The 20530-nt window shown below is 35.7% G+C and overlaps 1 protein-coding gene across 1 annotated transcript in view; it reads left to right on the top strand.

The window, feature by feature from the left end:
* LOC150078667 (centrosomal protein of 89 kDa-like) overlaps positions 1-228 on the top strand; it is a 124616-nt gene extending 124388 nt beyond the window's left edge. Inside the window, exon 10 of the mRNA XM_090383612.1 lies at positions 131-228. Coding sequence (XP_090239738.1) covers positions 131-221 — 91 coding nt within the window. The 3' untranslated portion in view covers positions 222-228. The remainder of the gene's footprint in view (positions 1-130) is intronic.
* The last annotated feature ends 20302 nt before the right edge of the window (positions 229-20530 follow it).

Genomic DNA, 20530 nt, shown 5'->3' with positions numbered 1-20530 from the left:
AGAGTTTTGTGCTATTACTTGGTTTTACACAGCAAAACAAAAAGCAATTGCTGTAAACATTACAATAAAAATGTACAGTATGGTCAAGTAAGGAAATATTTATTTTAGCCTTTATTTTTTATATTCCTAGGAAACTTGAACTTGACCTTGAAACTCTTTGGCAAGTAGTATGTGCAGATAATAAAAACATGAAAGAAAAGTTGAAGACACTAATTGGATAGTCCAAAGAAAATTGTCTGTGATAATAGCTCAGGTTTACCTTATACAGAATCTGGTACTTTCATAATTATTCTCTATAGATTGATAAGGTAATGTTCAACAATTATGAAAATGAAAATTTAATCTTGTGATACTAAAAGTCAAGAAAAATTCACTGCACAAAAGATATTAATACATACATATGTTAAAAAAAAAGACAACAATTGAATACCATACTTATCTGAAACTAAGTTGATTATAAAGCTAAATGAACTCCTTTCTCTATTTTTGAAAAATGTGATATTTTTGTTTAATAGGAAGAGTGCTACTGCAGTTGACTTATCATACCAGCTAGAATAACCATAAAATTACCATCCCTGCCCTTATTTTATCCTGTTATGTCCTTAATTGTCCATATTTCTGTTCTTCCCATCGTCTCTATATGTATACCTGGCACTTAATGAGAATTTCATCCTAAAGAGGTCACAGTGACTGATTTCGTCCATCTTTCAGGGCGGATCTGCATGTTTTACATGTACAGGGTTCTCTTCAACAGTTATAATAATGGTTATTTAATAATACATCTCACTGCTGTGAGATGTATAACCATATTTCACCTTTTCACAATTTCACCTTTTTGACAAGTTTTATATGTATTTTACTATTTCAGACACTTGATGCCAAAATTATTTTCCCATTTGTGTTAAAAGGTGAGATAATGCTAATGCAGCCTGGTTTCAGGACTTACTAGTTCCAATATAAATTGATCTACCACCTTACGGAGCCATATACATCATGCAAATTATTCATGACTATAAAAACACTGGTTGCAACCACATCACTTCATTTCCATTTTTTGGTTTGCTTAGGATGGCAAGTCATCGTTGTTTAGATGATTCTTTGAAATGGTGGGCAGTTGGATGACTTGAAGCCAGGCAGTCAGTGGTGGCACCGCCTGCCGGCTTAATGTGTCACACAATATCATCTGGGCACTATGAAAGCAGTTTCAAGAGAGAGGAATCGTTACAAGAACAGCTGGCCAAGGGCTACGTCAACCAGAACAGATCACTGCCTGGCTCTAACATCAAGACAGAATCCTACAATGTCCTGTCATGAACTGTCTCTTGAGGTTACTGTGGCGACAGATGAAAACATTTCCAACCATACTGTGTTAAGGCTCGATTCAAGTGGACTCTACGCAAGGAAGACTGGTTTGTTTCCCATTAACCCGAAACTACCACAGAATTCATCAAAACTAGTGTCATTTTAGCAGAAACAGATTCTAGACGTTATTTTATCTGGAGACGAGGAATGCAGTACCATCCCTCCAACATCAAAGAAAGGGACACTTACGGTGGAGGCAATGTTCTCTTGTGGAGTGGAATAATGATCAGTGGGGCACCACTCCATGTTTTTGATAGGGGTAGCAAGAATAGATCCTCAAATTCTGTGTATAACTTTTTAAGGGTGTGGTTGGTCCAGTTCTCATGTATGATGAGAACTGGACATCCAATGATGGCTGTGGGCAGCACGATCACTAGACTTAAATCCGATCAAATGTGTGGGATGCCCTTTTGCATGAGGATAGCCAACTCCTGCACTGGTGGAAGAATGAGATTTGTTGCCACAGACTCTTATAAACACCCTTATCGAGTATGGTTCACCACTGTCAGGCCTGTTTAGCCATTGGAGGGGATTATACGTTGTATGACATCATGTGACCATATTTTCGAGCATCTTGTATCGACTCCTGCAATGTGACCATTTTGGTAATTCTTCTCATTTTCTCCTACTTCATTGTAAAAGCTGCATGCGTTACACCACGTTTTTTATGTGTTGCTAATTGTTGAGCAGTGTATGTTATTCAGATATACACACACACCACTACCATTTTTCTGTAAAAGTCTTAGCTATTTTTAAGGCAGTAGTGACTGTTTATTATGATTTTTTAAACTTACGTTTCATCTGCAATTAGGGTATGTTTCAAAAATGTCCCATCGTTAGTGCATTTTTGTACATTCAACAAATCAGAAGCAATTTGTTGGAAGTCATCACCATTTTGAATAAATTTCTGTTTATGAAGAGGGGACTCAAGGATTAATGTAATTACGTGTTTGCTATTAATTTGTAAGTATGCTGCTTGCCTATTTCATCAAGCAAGCTTACACTTTCCCATTGTTAAAATATATTGTTGACACATCACATGCATAGTAGCTTAACAGTAATGAATGCATAGTTTAATAAACTGCCATGTGGCACCAGTAAGAAGTGAAGAAACAGGATATATGAATAGTTCTCAAGCTTTAAAAAATTAAGTACAGCAGGCCCTCATTATAACATGGTTCGCTTTACACTGATTCGCTATAACGCTGTTCTTATATTATAACCCGTTGTCACAAATAACGCTGTCACAAATCACTATAGCACTCTTTTACAGATTGCATCTTTGGAATATTTAACAAAATCATTTCATTTGATGGAGTCGATTGCTTGAAAATGAATAGCAAAACAGCATGAGAAATTTTCCCGCACTCAGTGAAAATTTTCTCACACGCTAATTTAATTGCAGTACAGTGACTTGTTACATAGTTTCGAGATCAACATTTTAAAAAATTATGAAGTATATTGCTTGTAATATTTGCGTTATATGCATATATCTGAAGTCTAGTCATCACTCAGTACAGTATTAGACATCGTGCGTAACGGACAGTTTACTCGAACATTGTATCAAAATTAATGCAACCAACACAGTTACATTTTAGAAAGGATGTAGATTTGCTTGAGCGTGTACAGAGAAGGGCAACAAGATTGGTGAGGGGAGTGAAGAAATCCTCTTACAAGGAGAAGCTTAAGTTCTGAAAATTGCAGCAGCTGGAGACTAGGCACCTGTGAGGTGATCTGATTGAGGTGTATAAGGCCTTGAATGGGTTGAGCACGCTGAATTCTGATGGGATTTTTCCACTTGTTCAGAATACGAACCTAAGGGGGCATAAATTCAAGTTGAGGAAAGACAGATGTAGAATAGATGTGCAGAAATTTGCCTTTAGCCAGCGGGTGGTTAATTGCTGGAACAAACTTCCATCTGTCGTTGTGGAAGTTGATAGGTTAAATAAATTTAAGGAGAAACTGGACAAACATTTAGAGGGAATTGTTTTGTAATTTTTTTTTTTTTTTTTTGGCTGATGCTGTATAAGCTGATACACTTGCTTTCATGCATCACATGCCACTACTACTACATTTTCGAAGAGTTAATAATGGTGGATAAGAATGAAAAAGCAACGTCTGGATGCAGTACGAATACTATAAATGTAAGAAAAAGACTGAATTTGAAAATTAAATTAGAAGTTTTGAAGAAAATCGATTCCAGTCAATGGCAAGCAGATGTGTGTGTCATGTTTTAGGACTGGCAAGTTTAACTGTAAGAACAATTATAAAAAATAAAGAATTAATTTTAGCAGTGGGAAAGACAGCCGTTCCACTTCAAGCAACTAGGGCTGGGCTGGCTTAGGATTGAAATGGAGAGAGTTTAACTAATTTTATTGAAGATAATATCCAACACAGAATTCAGTTAAGTTAAATATTAAAAAAAAAAAGAGAGAGAAAGAGAGAGAGATTAGCCTATATGGATGATCTGAAGAAAACTCACCTAAAAAAAAAAAAAAAAAAAAAACTAGTAAGGGCTGTTTGAATAGATTTAAAATCCTGGGAGAAGCCACAAGGTGCAGATCAAGGAGCCGAAACTTTCAAAAAAGAACTTGTTAAAATTATTGATGAGAGGTATTATGTGTTATACTTCTCAAGTTTTTAACATAGATGAGGCAGGACTTTTTTGGAAACGAATGCCTAAAAGAAGTTTCATAATGAAAGAAGAAAAAAACATGCCAGGTTTCAAAGCATCGAACGATCGGTTGGTTAGTAACGCTGTGGGGGATTTAAAATTAATACCCTTTTTAGTTTACCAGGAGCAATGCCAACTTACAAAATCAACTCATTTTTCATTATTAAATTCATGATTTTAATTGGAATTTTAAGTTTAATTCTGATTTGCAAGTAGTTACCACATAATTATATGTGTATGCAATGCAGAATATTTTATATGTACACAAATTTGAATATTAAATATTTTGACCGACATTTGTGCATATTTTCACTACCGTTTATTATTGATTAGGAAATATCCCATGGCACCGACCACAACTCACAAATACGTGTTACCTCGTGGGAATGCGGCGCTCGCTTAGTGCGGATTCACTTAGCGCTCTGTTTTTCCGGAACAAATTATCAGCGTTAAGTGGGGGTCACCTGTGTTAATTTAATTATCTCAGAATTAGCCCCAAATTGTTGAGGGGGGGGGAAAGAATACAGTTAACTGTATGATATAAATTTGGGTTATTAGCTAAAATAGAAAGGCAAAAAGATCAAAGATATAATTTAGATATAATTTAACTTTAATGGAATGCTCAAATAACTTACTTCCTAACAGATGGATTACTGAATCCAAGAGTGTAAATTAACATGTAACAGTTTAAACATTACAGTTAAACATGCTTTGTAAGTAAATAACACTGGCCATGTTCATGTTTGTTTGGTCACACTGACAAAGCTTAACACATTACTCTCTTTGTATTTAATAGAAGTTATAGAAATGGAAACCACTGTTTAACAAAACAGGCAGTTTAGTCTAATTTAAATAACTGCATTTTTGTAACCTAGAACATAAATTGCTTGTTCAGGTTGTATTGAAAAACTGAGTTTAACAAAAATTTACAGGAAATATATGAACTGTTCTAATGAATTTGAATTATATTTATTTCAATTCTTTTGTAACACCAGCACATCTATGAATGCTAACAGTATGATAAATTGGGAAGTAAATCAAAGCTGAAACCTGTCATCAGTGGTAAAAGGCTTGGAAACAGTTAAGGGATTGATGCAGTTTATTATAATTATGTTCAGTGTACAGTTGAAGTTGACAGCATAATAATAAAGCTGATACAGTCAAAAGGATAAGTTTTTTTTTTTTTTTTTTTTTTTTTTTTATTACAAAAAAACATAGAACTGCCACAATCAAATCTGATTGAGGCCTTGAATGGTTTCAGCAGACTCAGTGCTGATGAGATTCTTCCTCTTACTGAGATTACAAACCTGAGGGGGCATAAACTCAAATTGAGGAAATACAGTTGTAGAATAGATGTGAGGAAATTTGCCTTTAGCCAGCGGGTAGTTGATTGCTGGAAGAAACTTCCATCTGTCGTGGAAGTTGATAGTTTAAATAAATTCAAGGAAGAACTGAACATATTTTGGAGTGAATGGATGGGTGAAATGGGAATGTTTTTTTTTTTTTTTTTTTTGTCTGCTTTCTTGCATCATATGATGTTCTAATGCTATAAAAACATCAATTCTGATAGTGAATCAGTGTTCAGAACTGATTATTATTGAAGCTGGTGCAAATACAGATGTGTCTGACTAGTGTATTTTAATTCATGTCTTAATTCACTTCATTTCTGGGATAACCCTGAAAACCAGGCAATGTATTCCTTTCCAAGATAGAGATAAGATACAGAGAGAAAGGGAAAAAAAGCCAACTGGCCTCAGAAACAGTGTTGCTGTGGTGCATTCTCACCTTCAGAAAAAGCCCTATTTATTTATCATAAGGTCACCTCAGAGAAAGAAACTCATACACAGAACTGTAAGCAGCACTGATAACAGAATTCATTCATAGAAGAAATTTGATCAGTATACAGTAAACCCCCGCTATTCACGGTATCTATATTTGCGGTCGCTGATTTAACATAAAATGAAACCTTAAAAATGTGAATTTTAAAGCGCCGTGAACATTTTTCGCCATAAAAAAAAAAAAAAACGTGCGTGGCTAAAATTATCTTTCGTGGTCAGAACAGCGCTCAGTGGGGATGAGGGGTGACAAAATCGCGAGCGTGGATGTTTCTCGCTAATCCTTGTTCGGTACGTGTTATGCGCTTGCCATGGAAGGTTTTGTCGTTTGTTTTTAATTTATATGCTTTTAAAATTGAATAAATTTATCAATTTATAAATTGATATGCTTACAAAATTGATAAATATACCATTTTGCAGTGTAAAACAGACTTTTTCGAGTGTGTTAACGGAAGAAAGTGACTTTATTTGGACAAGTTCTTTCTAACCCATACAAAAATATGGCTACGAATAACAAGGGAAATGTGAAATTATCAAAGGTGATGACATTGGCGAATAAAATTTGAGTTATTAGACAAAATTTCTAATGGCCAAAGTGTCTTCTCAGTGGCAAAACATTATAAAATCAATTAGTCAATGGTACGATCAATCAAGAAATCGGAAGAAAAAATCCGCCATAGTGTCAGTGAAAACGCGCTAATTGCTTCAAAAATTTGCTCTGTAACTGGTGATGTTAAATTAGAAAAAATGGAAAAGCTTTAAATTGTGGATAGAAGACCGAATTCAAAATAAAATTCCGTTAAGTTCACTCATCATTCGTGAAAAGACAAAACTCCTTTATCAACACTAGTGAAACTGGTGATAGCACTGGCAGGATAAGTTTTTTTAGCTAGCAAAGGCGCTGGTTTGAAATTTCTAATAAATATTACATTTAATATTAAATTGTTTCTTATTTTCATTTCGATGCCATATGCTTGCATTTCACTATGTACTGTCTATGTACATAGTCATATTATGAAGGTAAATATAATACATACATACATAGACAAAATTTTAGTCTAGTTTTTCTTATATATTTCATACTTTGGAACGGAACCCCTTTATTACTATAGGAGCCATAACTCAGTATTTGCGGTTTCGGTATTCACTGCATTTCTCAGGAATGTAACCACCGCGAATAGCGGGGGTTTTCTGTACTACATTCAGCATTCTCTATGCAATAAAAGCCAGGTGAGAGCTCATATCAATTTTTGACCAGGTTAAATTTATTCTTTGAAATTGTGCTTGTAGCAGAAATAGATATCAGTTTAGTTTTGAGACTCGTTATATCTATTTTACTTAGGAAGCACTGAATAAATACGTACAGAAATTTTTAAGGCTGAAATTTTTAAGAAATACGTATGTCAACGATGCTTTAAGAAAGGCCAGGGAGGTTGATCAATCAGTCTTGCAGGAGCCCATCTTCGTAAGCTGCATGGACATGATCATAGTGATGCCAATGAGAATGCTGTCATTAAGCATTTGGTTGATGCTGCTGAACAACAACAGTACAAACTTCATTGAACAAGAGCAGGATGACCCTATTGCAAACCTTACAACAGCACTTCCTTGGCTCTCTTACATTTGGCAACACCTTAGTTTCTAACAGTGATTTCAGCAATAATTCAGTTACTAGTCCTCATAAAACAGTTGCAGCAGTGAAACCTAGTTTGAACTCTAATGGCACAACATCTGTGTTTAAAAATAACAGAGAGACATAAGGGGAAACCACTTATTTGTTTTAAATGCAACCTGCCCTGGCAAATTTCAACCAGTTGTCCCAATGCATACATGCAGATGTGGTTTTGCACAAGTTCCATAAGCCAAGATAAACTTTTTTTTCAGTTGTAAAATAAACACAGAGAATGTTTCCGCTAAGGCCTTTAGTACTTTAGATATTATTTTTCAGAAGAGAAACTGTCACGCTCTTAGGTACCAGTTCAATGCTTCTATATCTTCTGAGCTTTTTGAGGTTAAGGCTACAAGAGTTTAAGAAACAAACACAGTTCTCTGAACCAGTTAAGTTGCTGCCAAAGGGAACTGTTGCTATAGGTAAGTGTCATAGATTTGAAGTGTCTGTTCAGCTAAATATCATCCATTTTGTCACAGGCAAATTAAAGCACTTGGAATATGAATTAATATTGGTTGAACTGTGATTGACCTGAACAGTGTTTTGAACAATCCAGACAAAGTTGAATTTCTAAGTGGATACATACCAATGAAGCAATGTACCTGACCAAGTTAGTCAAGATGACAGGCAACCTATGCAATCAGCCAAGACATCAGAGTCAGCTTCTTTATTTGAAATAATTAACATTAAGGTCACACCCAGTGGAGGCAGTTGGAATATCTCAGCCATAGCTGAAGAGCTGAGCAAAGATCTCAAAATTAGTGAACTTTATGGTCAGCTAAGGATGGGCAAGGATATGTAGAGTAAACTTGCTTCAAATAAGGTAATGAGATTCAGGACTGACTGATAACGTTGGAATTCTTGACCCAATCATAGCTCTTAACTGGAGTGGATTTTCTGGCATATCTATAGAAAGATGTCACTAATGTTAACTCAGAAGTGTGTTTAGAGTGAGGTGTCTCTCTAACCTGTGTGAATTCTTAATAAGAGCTTTCAAAACACTGCCATAGATGTTACTGGACCTTGTCTCTCTCATCTAAAGGAAATGAGTATATAATAGTGGTTACCACTTTTCTAGATGAATAGAGGCATTTATCACATTTGATGAAAAGTCTACTATAACCTAAGCGTTCATATCACTTGTCAACTTGGAACACCACAGACAACCGTATCTGACAGAGGTCCAAATTTCACTTCTAGGCTTTGTGACAGTTGTGCAAATTGTTGAAAATTAAGGCTCTTAACATCTCCAGACTAATGGAATAGTAGAAAGAGTTAACAAGACACAAAGAGGTTCTGGCTAAAATAGTTGGGATTCTGACTGATCATATTTTATAGATGTTTTCTATAAATAATAACATGGATTAGTGGTATAGACATGAACCTAGAGAATAACATATCTAACAAATTTTCACCTATCAACATCATCTGAAAGAAATGGAGCATGTTAACAAGGCCAGACATCTGAAACCAATTAAAACTGATTTTTTGATACTTAAATCAACACAAGACAAAGCTTACCAGATAAAATTCATCATGTCAAGAGGACCTTTTAGGGTTATAGAAAAGGTATGGTATCAAAAGTGAATTTTAAGATAAGCAATGCATATCCTGCATTGCTCATGCTGACAAACTGAAGAAATACTACCTGGTTGAAGGTGAAGTCATTCTGCCAGTGTTAGCAGTGCTGTCTTAAGCAAAGATCATTCCTCCTCATTGAGTAAGAATAGTGTACAACACACAAGAATTTCATTGCCGCGAATATCAGTTTCAAGTGTGCAGCAACTTCAGAGTTGAGCTCATCATCATCAGAAGTCATTCGCTAAATTTAAATGTGGTTGAAGAACATCAGTCTAAACAGCTTTCTCGCCTGATTTCTGTTTCTAGCAATCATGACATAAAAACCTGAGCTACCAGAGAAATTTCAGAATGAATAAAATTATTGGCAATGTCTGTCCCGGTTGGGGGTCAGGGACACAGATGGAATGCTTGTCGTTCCTCCATGTTGATATACCCAGTCGAATTTTTACAAGCTGCCTGGCCAGGCTTGATGTGCTTGGCTTTATTTTGGTGTTTCCTTCACCCAATGTCAATGCAAATGTTTATCGTGTTTAGTAGTCACGGGCTTGAACTCCGGTCCACTCAGAGCGTGTGCCACTGCACTCCTGACCACTCGGCTATATCACAGCCAAATTTCAGAATGAATGAAATCCTTTATCTCATATTTCTGAAAAAGATTCATCCCAGTACAATTGTGAAAGCCTTCTTGATCTAACAGAAGAATCTGGTGTTATTGTTGTTCCTGCAACCAGAATAGAGCACCTCAAGAACTATTTTCCACAGTAGTTTTCTGTTTATATATTGTATAAACTTGAAAAGCGATTTTTTTTTTAATTTAAGGCATAGTATGATACTGCTGGAAGTAGCTTTGACAGCTACATTGTGCATCAATTTCTCAATTGCAAGATTTACAATTATAGCACAGTGCTCATCTTGGAAAATTTTCCACTTTCTATGCCTAAGAAAATAAAAATGAGCAGTCTTTGCTTTGAATGATAGTACCTATCAGTTGCAATTAGGAGCAGCTAAATAGTCACATGTTTGATGTGAGGAAATGCTGATTCAGGTTGCCTTGGAAAAGTTTTGCACAGTTGTATACAATTACCATTATAGTGGTTTATTTTTGTTAACCTGAAGACTCAGCATGTTTTGGAAAGTTTCCCAAGATGAGTAATATTTATAATTGCTGTAGTGGCAACATTGTTTCACTGCTCCATCACAACACTGCTTTTATTTTAACAATAGTTAATGATCTCTGCATTTTTATTATTAGTAGTTCTGATTTCTAGATTTGAGGTTGTATTGTATTATTGAAATATCATTAATTTTGCCTGCTGTACAGCCTTGTAGTGTTTTTTAAATTTTTATATTTAGTCACTAATTAACCTTCGAAAAATTTGTCATCATCCACACTTTTGTCACCAGGTAGTGACTCCTGATATAAAACAAATTTTAAGTCACTTTATTCTACTAATATATTAACAGAAGAAAGACTACTTTGTAAGCTACGTTACAGCAGTTCAATATGAGACAGAAAATGCAGCATAGCCCATATATATATATATATATATATATATATAAGAAGCATTTAGCCTAGAAAAGCTTAAGAACATTAATTACAGTAGAATTTGCATCAATTTTGCTACTAAACTTAATTGAGCAAGAAAATAGAAATCTGCACCAGAAAAAAGTTAACTCAATATCACATAAATTAAAAGCAGTCTCTTTTTAAGAAGTATTATTGCTGTTTCTTTATTGATATGGGATTCCAACAACTGTTTTTATGGTATGGAAATGTGATGACCAAACACCATTGCTAAGCATGACATAAGTATGGTAGATGTATAGATGTTAGAGAATTACATATATAAAGAATGGAACTTATCTGCAATCTGCTGAATGATTTGAATAGTTGGCATTTCAGTATCAATGCACATTTATGATACATTTTTACACAACATAAATATTACACTTTTTAGGTTAAAATTATTACTTCATCTCATTCTTTGAAAAAATGAAATTTGATCATTCTATAATTAAGTGGAATCGCTGACTTCAGTTTAGTTTTGGGTCCACACAATAGCACTGTTTCTAAGATAAATTTTTGAATAATGATACACAGAATCTAACCTGTCCAAAGCTTTAGAAGTAGTTTCCCTTTCAAAATAATAGCCTTAACACATAGTATGTTTAATCCATTTCTGATACATGTGCAAATGGTAAAGTCAGTTTTTTGTCATGCTCTTCTGTGTAGTGGCTATGACCTTTTTATCTCAATGATGCTGCCAATTCTGTGCCTTCTTGGTTCACATTTTAAGGTTAGTAACAACCAAAAATTGCATGGGGCAAGATTGGGGCTTTACAGTGAATGTTTTAATGTTGTACCTCAGATAATCATTGCCACTTGTCCCACATGCAGTCTAGCTTTATCTTGAAACAGAGAGTACATCTTATTCAGTGCCTGTCCAAGTTGCATCCTTAGATGATATCATAGTGCCTGCAAATAAAAATCACTAGTCACTTATGAATCATCTAGTGTTGCAAAACAGTGCCTTTGGTAACAAAAAAAAAAAAAAAAAAAAAAAAAGAGAAAAGAAAAGGGTTTTACTATAATACAACTGTTAACTGTATTTAGCAGGACTCAAACCAAGCCAACTCAAATGAATGCTACTGCAACTCCCACACCGACTCCTCTGCTTTGCCAGGTCTCGTAACAGATGATAAATTTTAACACCAGTCTACTTAGATCATGGAACTCCCAATTAGCTTGTGTTCAGTTCAACATAAGCAAGATGGTGAGCTTCTCCCTCCACTGGAACATTCAAATGTTTAGATATTCATGCAATGCAGACCTCCTAAACATTCCGACAACTTTGCTTAGTCTGACACTTTGAAGTTCATCCTTAACAGACATCTTGCTGTCCTTAAAATGTCTTCCCACCTGAATACTGATGCCTTAATATATCCAATCATAAGCTTGTTCTACCCAGCTTCACATATGTAGTAAAGAAAAAAAATATAATTTCCATCTACCATAGTGGGCTTTAATTGCTATGACTGCAAACACAAATAACTAGATTAAATGACCTCTCATGCCTACTAACTCAGTAACACTGCTGTGTGACAAGTCAGTTATCCCACTGCAGCTTCTTAAGCACTGCAATGTGGCCAGTCTCACAACTTTTCTAACATTCCTTGTATATGCCTGAACTTTGTGTTCACAATAACAAGGCTCCAAATGTAGAAACAATTTTTTTTGCAGTATTTAAATTTAAGATAACTCCTTGGGTTTTTTGTTTTTTTTTTATAATTATGAAGCAAAAAAAGTCCCTTAGATTCAGATATTTATGGTACAGAGCTAAAAAAAAATTTTTTATTGATTTAAATAAAAGGCTCGATTTCTGTTAACTGTTTCATGTTTGTTTACATGAAAAAAAGACTTGAATTTGCAAAATACACTATTTATTTCTATGCCTTTTGTATCCAAATAAGAACCATTTAAAATCAAAGATTTTGTATTAATTAGTGTACATTTAATATTTTTTTATCAGCATATATAAAAACTTTCCAAATAACTGTTTTCGTTAGTATTGTTGTAAAATAAAATTATTTAACACAAAGAGGTATTGATTTCTGTTTTATTGTTATAATATAATATAGATCATTACAGTTGTAGCTGTTCAAATGCACACTGTATTTATTCCAAATTTAAATTCTTCTGACTTTTCAGTTGGTTCATGTTTTATGTCTGAGAGATCTGTAGTTATATATTTTATGTAAACCCCAAACACGAGATGTATTAGAAACTATAGTACTTAGTACCGTGCTTGGATTGGAGGTTGAGAAGAAGAAAGAAGATATTTGTTGACATTGGACTTTAACTTCTGTAGACTAATTTTCAAGAAATATGTATGATTGTTAGTTTGTTATTTTGGTTTTTAGGAGCATTAGCAGCTAAGGCCATATTGCTCCGGGATAATGCGGTGGTCATTCCCTGACCTTTCCGCATCCTCCGTATTTGTTGGTGACTGGCTCGAACCCTGGTCTAATCAAGAAGCGTGTGCTACGCAGAAAATACATATGAAGGAAGGTTGTTCCAGAAAACAGCAGTTGAATGAATAAACGAGGAAGATGAAAAGTTGGTTCTGTGAGTTTGAAGTTGGACAGTAAATGGATGTTAGCTGGTGGCGGCACGTGTTCGGACTGTTTTGAAAGAGAGAGCGAGAATTATAGATGCCAATTCAGAAGAACAGTGGCCGTGGAAATATCTGTAAAAGAGGCATGCAGCAGAAACAGAACTCTACGAGACAGTGAGTGGAGAGACTTTGTTAGAGATGAATCATTAATTAACCTAACTGAATACTCCAAACATAAGCATGAGTACCTCAAGATAAAATTTTTAATCTGGCCAACCTATGTTACAGTTTCTTCTCCGACCGACTTCGCAGTTTACACTAAACAGGGACCACAGAGTGCAACTTTCATGACAAGATTTACGTGACATGATAATAGTGTGTTGGGGCACCACCCCCAGATGTGGGAACAATATTCCATGGTAGGGCCGATTTGCGATTTGTACAGAGTGAACAGCTCTTTGGAAGAAAAGTAATGCCGAGAGCGAAAGGGAAAACCAAGTTTTTTAGATGCAGAGGAAGCAATATTTGTAATATGCTTGTGTCAAGAGAGATTAGAAGTTAGGGTAATCCCCAAAAGAGATTTCATTTTGCCTAGAAATCTGAGTGTCACCAAAAATAAGCATAGGAGCAGAAGAATCCTTTTTGTGAGATATAAGACAAGACTAAGTTTTAGAAGGATTGAAATCAACTAAGTTGTCTTTGCCCGACTGGAGAATTACCTGGAGATCAGCATTTAAGGAATTGGTAGCAGATATTCGAGAAGTTGAAGCTGATTGAGCAGGGCAAGGTTTCTCAAAATGGAAAGTGGAATGCAATGTGCTATCATCGGCAAAACTATGGATAGGATTTCCAGTCAATGGAAGAAGGTCATTAATATACAAGAGAAAAAGAGGGGAAAGAACTGAACCTTAGGGGGACACCGGCATTAGTGGAGAAGTTAGACAGAGCCATCTACCATCACCTTCAGTGAGCAATCAGAGAGAAAACTGGATAAGCAATTACAAAATACAGTTGGCAAACCATGCAGATGGAAGCTTGTTTAGAAGACTTATGCCAAACACGACTGAAAGCCTTTGAGAGGTCAAGAGCAACTGTTTGTGTTTCACTGAACTTTTCCATTGAATTAATCCATAAATAGGCAACATAAGCCAGAATATCACCAGTGGATTAACACTGATGGAATCCATACTGGCGATCGTTGATCAGACGGAAGATTTCTAGGTAGTTTTAAGAGTTGGCGGTTAATTGATTTCTCCATTACTTTAGAAAGAGTAGAAGTAATTGCAATGGGACGATAACTGGATGGGATGGATTTCTCACCCCTTTTAGGAACTGGCTGGATATGAGCAAATTTCCAAGCAGAAGGAAAAACACCTTTGAAATAAGAAAGTGAAAAAAGGTGGCAAAGAACAGGAGTAAGTTCAGGAGCACAGGTTTTGAGAACAAGTGGAGAAATACCATCAGGACCTGGAGCTTTCTTAGCATCAAGACTCGTCAAAATCCTTCTGACATCCTTTTGACGGAAGCCCACAGGAGGCATTGAATGGAGCGTGTTGGGAATGGTGGGAGGTGTTTTACCAAGGTCATTAATACACAAGTTGGAGGAAAAATGGGATGCTAGCAAGTCAGCTTTATCCTTGGCTGAAGCAACAACAGAACCATCTGGTTTGGACAGAGGTGGGAGCAGAAATGGGCAAAAGTTGCGGCCAATAGCTTTGGCAAGAGACCAGAATGCTCGGCTACTATTAGGGCAAGAAGCAAGTTTTCTACTCTTAGCCTGTTCAAACTCTAGTTTGGACTGATTAATAACTGCTTTACAATTGTTGCGAGCTTTGGTGTAGGCAGAAAATGAAACTGGAGAATTAGAAACAAACCAATTACGATATGCAACGTTCTTCTCTTGAACAGCCTTAGCACGTTTATTGGAAAACCAAGGTTTATTTAAAGGACAAGATTTTAAAGTGGAGTGTGGGATAAAGGATTCCATTCCTTCAAGAATAATTTCACTGACACGATCTGAGCAAATGTTTACATCAGAAGTTTTGAAACAGTAATCTGACCAAGATAAAGAAGAAAAGAAGTCTCGCAGGTCATCCCATTTGCATTCTTGTAATGCCACACAATACGAGGTTGGGAATAGCCATGAGACAAAGGCTCCATTGAAGAAGAGAATCACCAAGTTGTGATCTGAGGTGCCTAGAGGACCTCTCAGTTCAACCGTGTATTTAGAAGGGTTGTTTGTGAAAAAAAGATCAAGCATGTTGGCTGTATGGTTAGGATTGTCTGGTATTCTTGTAGGTAAATGAACAATCTGTGCAAGGTCATTAGTAATTGCAAAAGCCTCAGCATCTCGACCAGCTGGAGTTGTGAACATTAAAATCACCAAGAAAAATTACCTCACTATTAGGAAAGTTGGACTGGAGAAAGTGAAGTTGCAAAGAGAGGAAGTCAAAGAGCTCCAAGTGATTTGTGGAGTTGGGAGAACAGTAGAAACAGCAGATGAATTTGACACAATAAGGTAGAGAGATTTTAAGACAGAAAATATCGAAAAGAGGAGATGAGATTCCAAATTACCAAGTCTCTGACAGGGAATATCGGAACAGACATAAGCACAAGTACCACCTTTGAGGCGAAAGGAATTGTACAGCGAATAATTTGAGCCACTGAGATGAGCAGTAGTTGAATCAACTGATAACTGAGATTCTGTCAGAAAAAGTACATGGGGTTTGGCAGACTGCAAGTGGAAATGGACATCGTTGAGATTGGAATTCAGACCACGTATATTTGTGAAATGAATTAGAAAGTCCTTGGGAGGTTTAGATCTTTTCGCAGATAAGCTTACTCCATTAGTTTGACAATTCATGGTGTATTCAATAATAAGAAAAAAGTGGGTGAGACACGCTGTATGAAGTAATGAAATTTTTGGATATGGCATACACATGGTAAGAATATACCCAGATCCTTGACATAAGGTGGCCTTGACAATGACCCCCACATACGCACTACTCGGACTCCCTCCAGTCTATCTGGCAGAGTAGAGGTAGAAGATTATACATTAGCTGATCCAGAAGCCTCCTAAATGGTTACCAATAGGTTTGGTTCGGTGGACTAACTAGCATCCGGCCTGTGAACACCGTTTTAGAGTTGTACCCTCGAAATGTAAGGAATATTGGATTTCGCCACAATGTTCATCATAACCTCAAAAGTCATCAATCATACTGCATGATGGGGAAGGGTTGACTGGAACTTAGCTCTGGTGACTAAACATGGGTTTCACCACTTCAAGCCTCCGGTTGATGAGAGTCATTACCACCTAGTACTACTTGGTAACACAGAGGGGCGGCATTCCTCCATGTGGTGTGGGCACCCACCATGTGCTTGAGCATGGAGGTTATACCAAGGATTAATAACAGTCCCACCATTGTGAAGGTGCAAGCAGAGGATTTGGCTGTCACAGACCCTCTGGACTTTGCCAAAATCCACTTGATCTGAGTGTCACCCGAATATCAGTTCCATCATCGTTTTAGACTCCCAGATAGCAAGTACAGCTTGTCTGGCATATCTGAGACAACCTCAAGGACTCTCTCTCTCTCTCTCTCTCTCTCTCTCTCTATATATATATATATATATATATATCTATATAGAGAGAGAGAGAGAGAGAGAGAGAGAGAGAGAGAGAGAGAGAGAGAGAGAAATATATAACATAGCTATTATAAAAAAAATAATAAAAAAAGGTATTTAATGAAATATAATTTTGAATTAATGTTTGTAAATTTGCTATATTCTGTTTCCTTTGTGCATGCATTTGAACAGCTACTACTGCCTGCCATAGCCACAATCTGTTTGTCCAATCAGGATGTAGTACTTTACAATTAGTTGTACATGGGACATCGGTGCTGCTGCTGCTGAAGTGTAAAGCTATTCTTAATTTTGACTATGACACCAAATTATAAGAATTAAAAGCATTGATTAGTCACCTTATAAGAATAGTTGCATGTATGACAACATAGCAAAAAAAAAAAAAAAAACCTTGGAGGTAGAGCCCCCGACTTGTGAAAGATTTCACAGTATGAAATGTTATAGTAATAATGCATTACACAATGCATATTTACAGAATTACTAATTAATTATTACCAAACCTGCTCCAAGAATGGGTTAAGAACAAAATAACATCAAGGTGAATTTGTTGCCCTACAAATTCACCTTGCAGAACTTCTAAAAACATTTTAGAATAAACGTTGCTAACAGGACAATTTTAAAAAAATTATGGTGAGATAACCTAGAAAGAAGTCCTTTATCGACGAAAAATGCATAACATGTGAATTGGGCTAATCCGTAGGTCTTGGTCAATGCACGATTCAAGCAAAAGTGGTTTGGAGTGGAGAGGTACATATTTCCATATTTGGCAGTGATAGTATAAAATGTTCATCAATGACCTGTAGACTTGTTACTTAGTGAAATGCATATCTGTGACAATAGAGCGTCCAGTTATTTTTATGTTGAGGAGATGAATGTCAAGGGATGGTGTAGGATGACTGCATGTTATTTATAGAAAATTAAATGCAAATAATTATGGTTAGAAAATCATAATATTACTCTAAGTAAAATTATTACACATGGTCAAGCTTCGTTATAATGAATTTCAAGCCAGTGAAAAGTAATAACTATTATAGTTGTTTCAAGAATACCTATGAAGCAAAATGACCCAAAAGAGCCTTAGCTGCCATAGCAACTGGACTAAACCATTTTATTAATGAATTACTCTAGTAATAATTGTGAAAAACAGTGAAGGTGAAGTACTTTGTCACAATTCAGTGTATGAAGGCAAAGCTTAATAATAATATCCCCCCCCCCCTAGCTGCCATATCAACTGGACTAAACCATTTTATTAATGAATTACTCTAGTAATAATTGTGAAAAACAGTGAAGGTGAAGTACTTTGTCACAAACACCATTCAGTGTATGAAGGCAATGCTTAATAATAATATCTCCCCCCCCCCAGGATTTAAACTGCCTTAGTAAATGCAAAGGACAGTGTACAAAGCAGAATAAATTTTGCTAATTATTTTAGTAGTAGGCCTAGTACTACTTTTGGCAGTGTGTTTTTTTTTTTTTATAATATGGATGCTGCATATTGTTATCACTTCAGCTAAGCTATACATACGAAATTAAGCTAAGCTATATATACGATCTAGTATTTCAGGACTTAACTTAATTGATAACAATAACCAAAGAAACAAGAATACAGCTGTTCAGCAATTGTTTATTGATGTTGAGCAGAAATGTGTATATAAAAAGGTCAAAGGGCAGAAGAAAGAAAGCCCATTAAAATCAAGTAGTATAAAATACTTTGACTCTTTCTGCTGTTTCTTCGAGAAAGTCACCAATAAAAATTAAACTGTCATGTTTCAAGAAATCCATACAAACCATTAAAAACTAATAAATAAAATATTAAAATCAGGAATTAGAAAATAGTTAATGCTCTACTGTAAAACAGTCAGATTGGTAGTACAGAACAATACTTTCTTTCACAGAATAATGATACTGACAACCATACAAACTGTTCAACTCGGACATGTTAGCTGACGTGCAACATATCAGAGTTAAGGAAAAAATTGGGATGTGACAATCACTTCCACTGCATGCATAAACAACGATAAGACAAAAAAGCAATAACAAAAACAAGTATAAATTATGAATAAACGTTTTTTTATATGTATTATAACTAGAAACTGAAGCCATTTGCCATTGTGAACATTAAGGAAATTACCTCACTGTTAGGAAAGTTGGACGAAAAAGTAGAGTTTCAAGTGATTAGAGGAATTAGGAAAACAACAGAGGAACAGACAAATCTGGGAGAATGGAGTAGAGAAATGTTAAGCCAGAGAAATTTGCAAATTAGAAAGTCTACCACAAGTACCATATTTGAAGTGAAACAAATCTCAGAACAAATAATAAAACTAAGCCTGGTAGGGGTTGAGTTAACGACTACTGGGATTCTGTCAGAAAAAGTAAGTGGGCCCTGGCAGATGGAAATGGACATTCAGATTGAAACTGAGACCACATATACTTGTGAAATGAATGAGGAAGTTTATATGAATAAGGAAAGACATTTCAATACCAAGGCAACTCATAGTGAAAGCAGTTCGTTATGCTGCAAGCATTAGGATCAGTACATTTACCAGCCCCTTCAACCAAGAAAGTCCTAATTTTCACAATTTGGAGAAGGTTGATAATACTAGCTTAGCTATTTTTAAACTTTCGCTATCCTTTACTTAGCTATTTTATAATTTGAACATTCTAAATTCAAGTAGAAGCACACGTCAATCCTAATTTTCACCGTATAGTTCTCCTTTAGTCTTTAAAACACTGAATTAAAATAATATCCAGCACTTTTTTATTTAGCTAACCAAAAGGATATTCTAACCCCCAAATCACAGGTGTGTGTGGCCTTAGCTCAAACTTTCTTTTGGAACAATACTTTTTAAAAAACATTATTGCTGGTTTTTTTTTTTTTTTTTTACCATCATCAGCCATTTTCAATCCACTGAACGATGAAGACCTCTCCAGCAACTTTCCAGTTCCTTCTGTTTTGAGCACTAGCCATCCATTTACTACCCAAAAACTCATGAATTTCATCTATCCATCTCCAACTTTGTCTTCCAGGTTTTCTTCCAGCTCCTCTTGGATACCATTCTGTTATTTTTTTAGTCCATCTGTCATGTCTCCGAGCTATGTGTCCTGCCCAAGACCATTTTAGTTCTTAAGTTTTGATAAGAATGTCCTTTACTTGAGTTTGCTGCCTAATCCATGTGTTTCTCTTCTTATCTAACAGTCTGATTCCCAATATAATTCGTTCCATTCTTCGCTGTGTAGTTCTCAGCTTCTCTAATATTCTTTTGGTGAGTGCCCAAGTTTCACTTCCATAAGTCATGGTGGGGAATATACACTGATTCATTATTTTACGTTTCAGACAAACTGGGATATTGCTCTTCAGTATGTGACTATATTTCCTGAATGCTATCCATCCAAAATTTATTCTTCTCTTGACTTCCAGCCATTTATCATTATTACAGCTAATAACTTGTCCCAGATAAGTATATGACTCCACCTTTTCAATTACTGCTCCTTCAATCATTTCCCTTTCCGTGGCATACTTGTTCATCATTACTTTTGTTTTAGCCATATTCATCTTTAGTCCAAAACCTTACTAACCGTGCATAACTGATTAAGATTTTCCTCTAATTCTTTGGGATCGCGGCTTATGACATGACCCCAATGTCATCTGCAAATC

The sequence above is a fragment of the Mastigoproctus giganteus genome, chromosome 10, assembly GCF_048544385.1.
Source record: "Mastigoproctus giganteus isolate SK-2022 chromosome 10, ASM4854438v1, whole genome shotgun sequence".
NCBI lineage: Eukaryota > Metazoa > Arthropoda > Arachnida > Uropygi > Thelyphonidae > Mastigoproctus > Mastigoproctus giganteus.
This window is presented reverse-complemented; position numbering and strand designations above follow the sequence as displayed.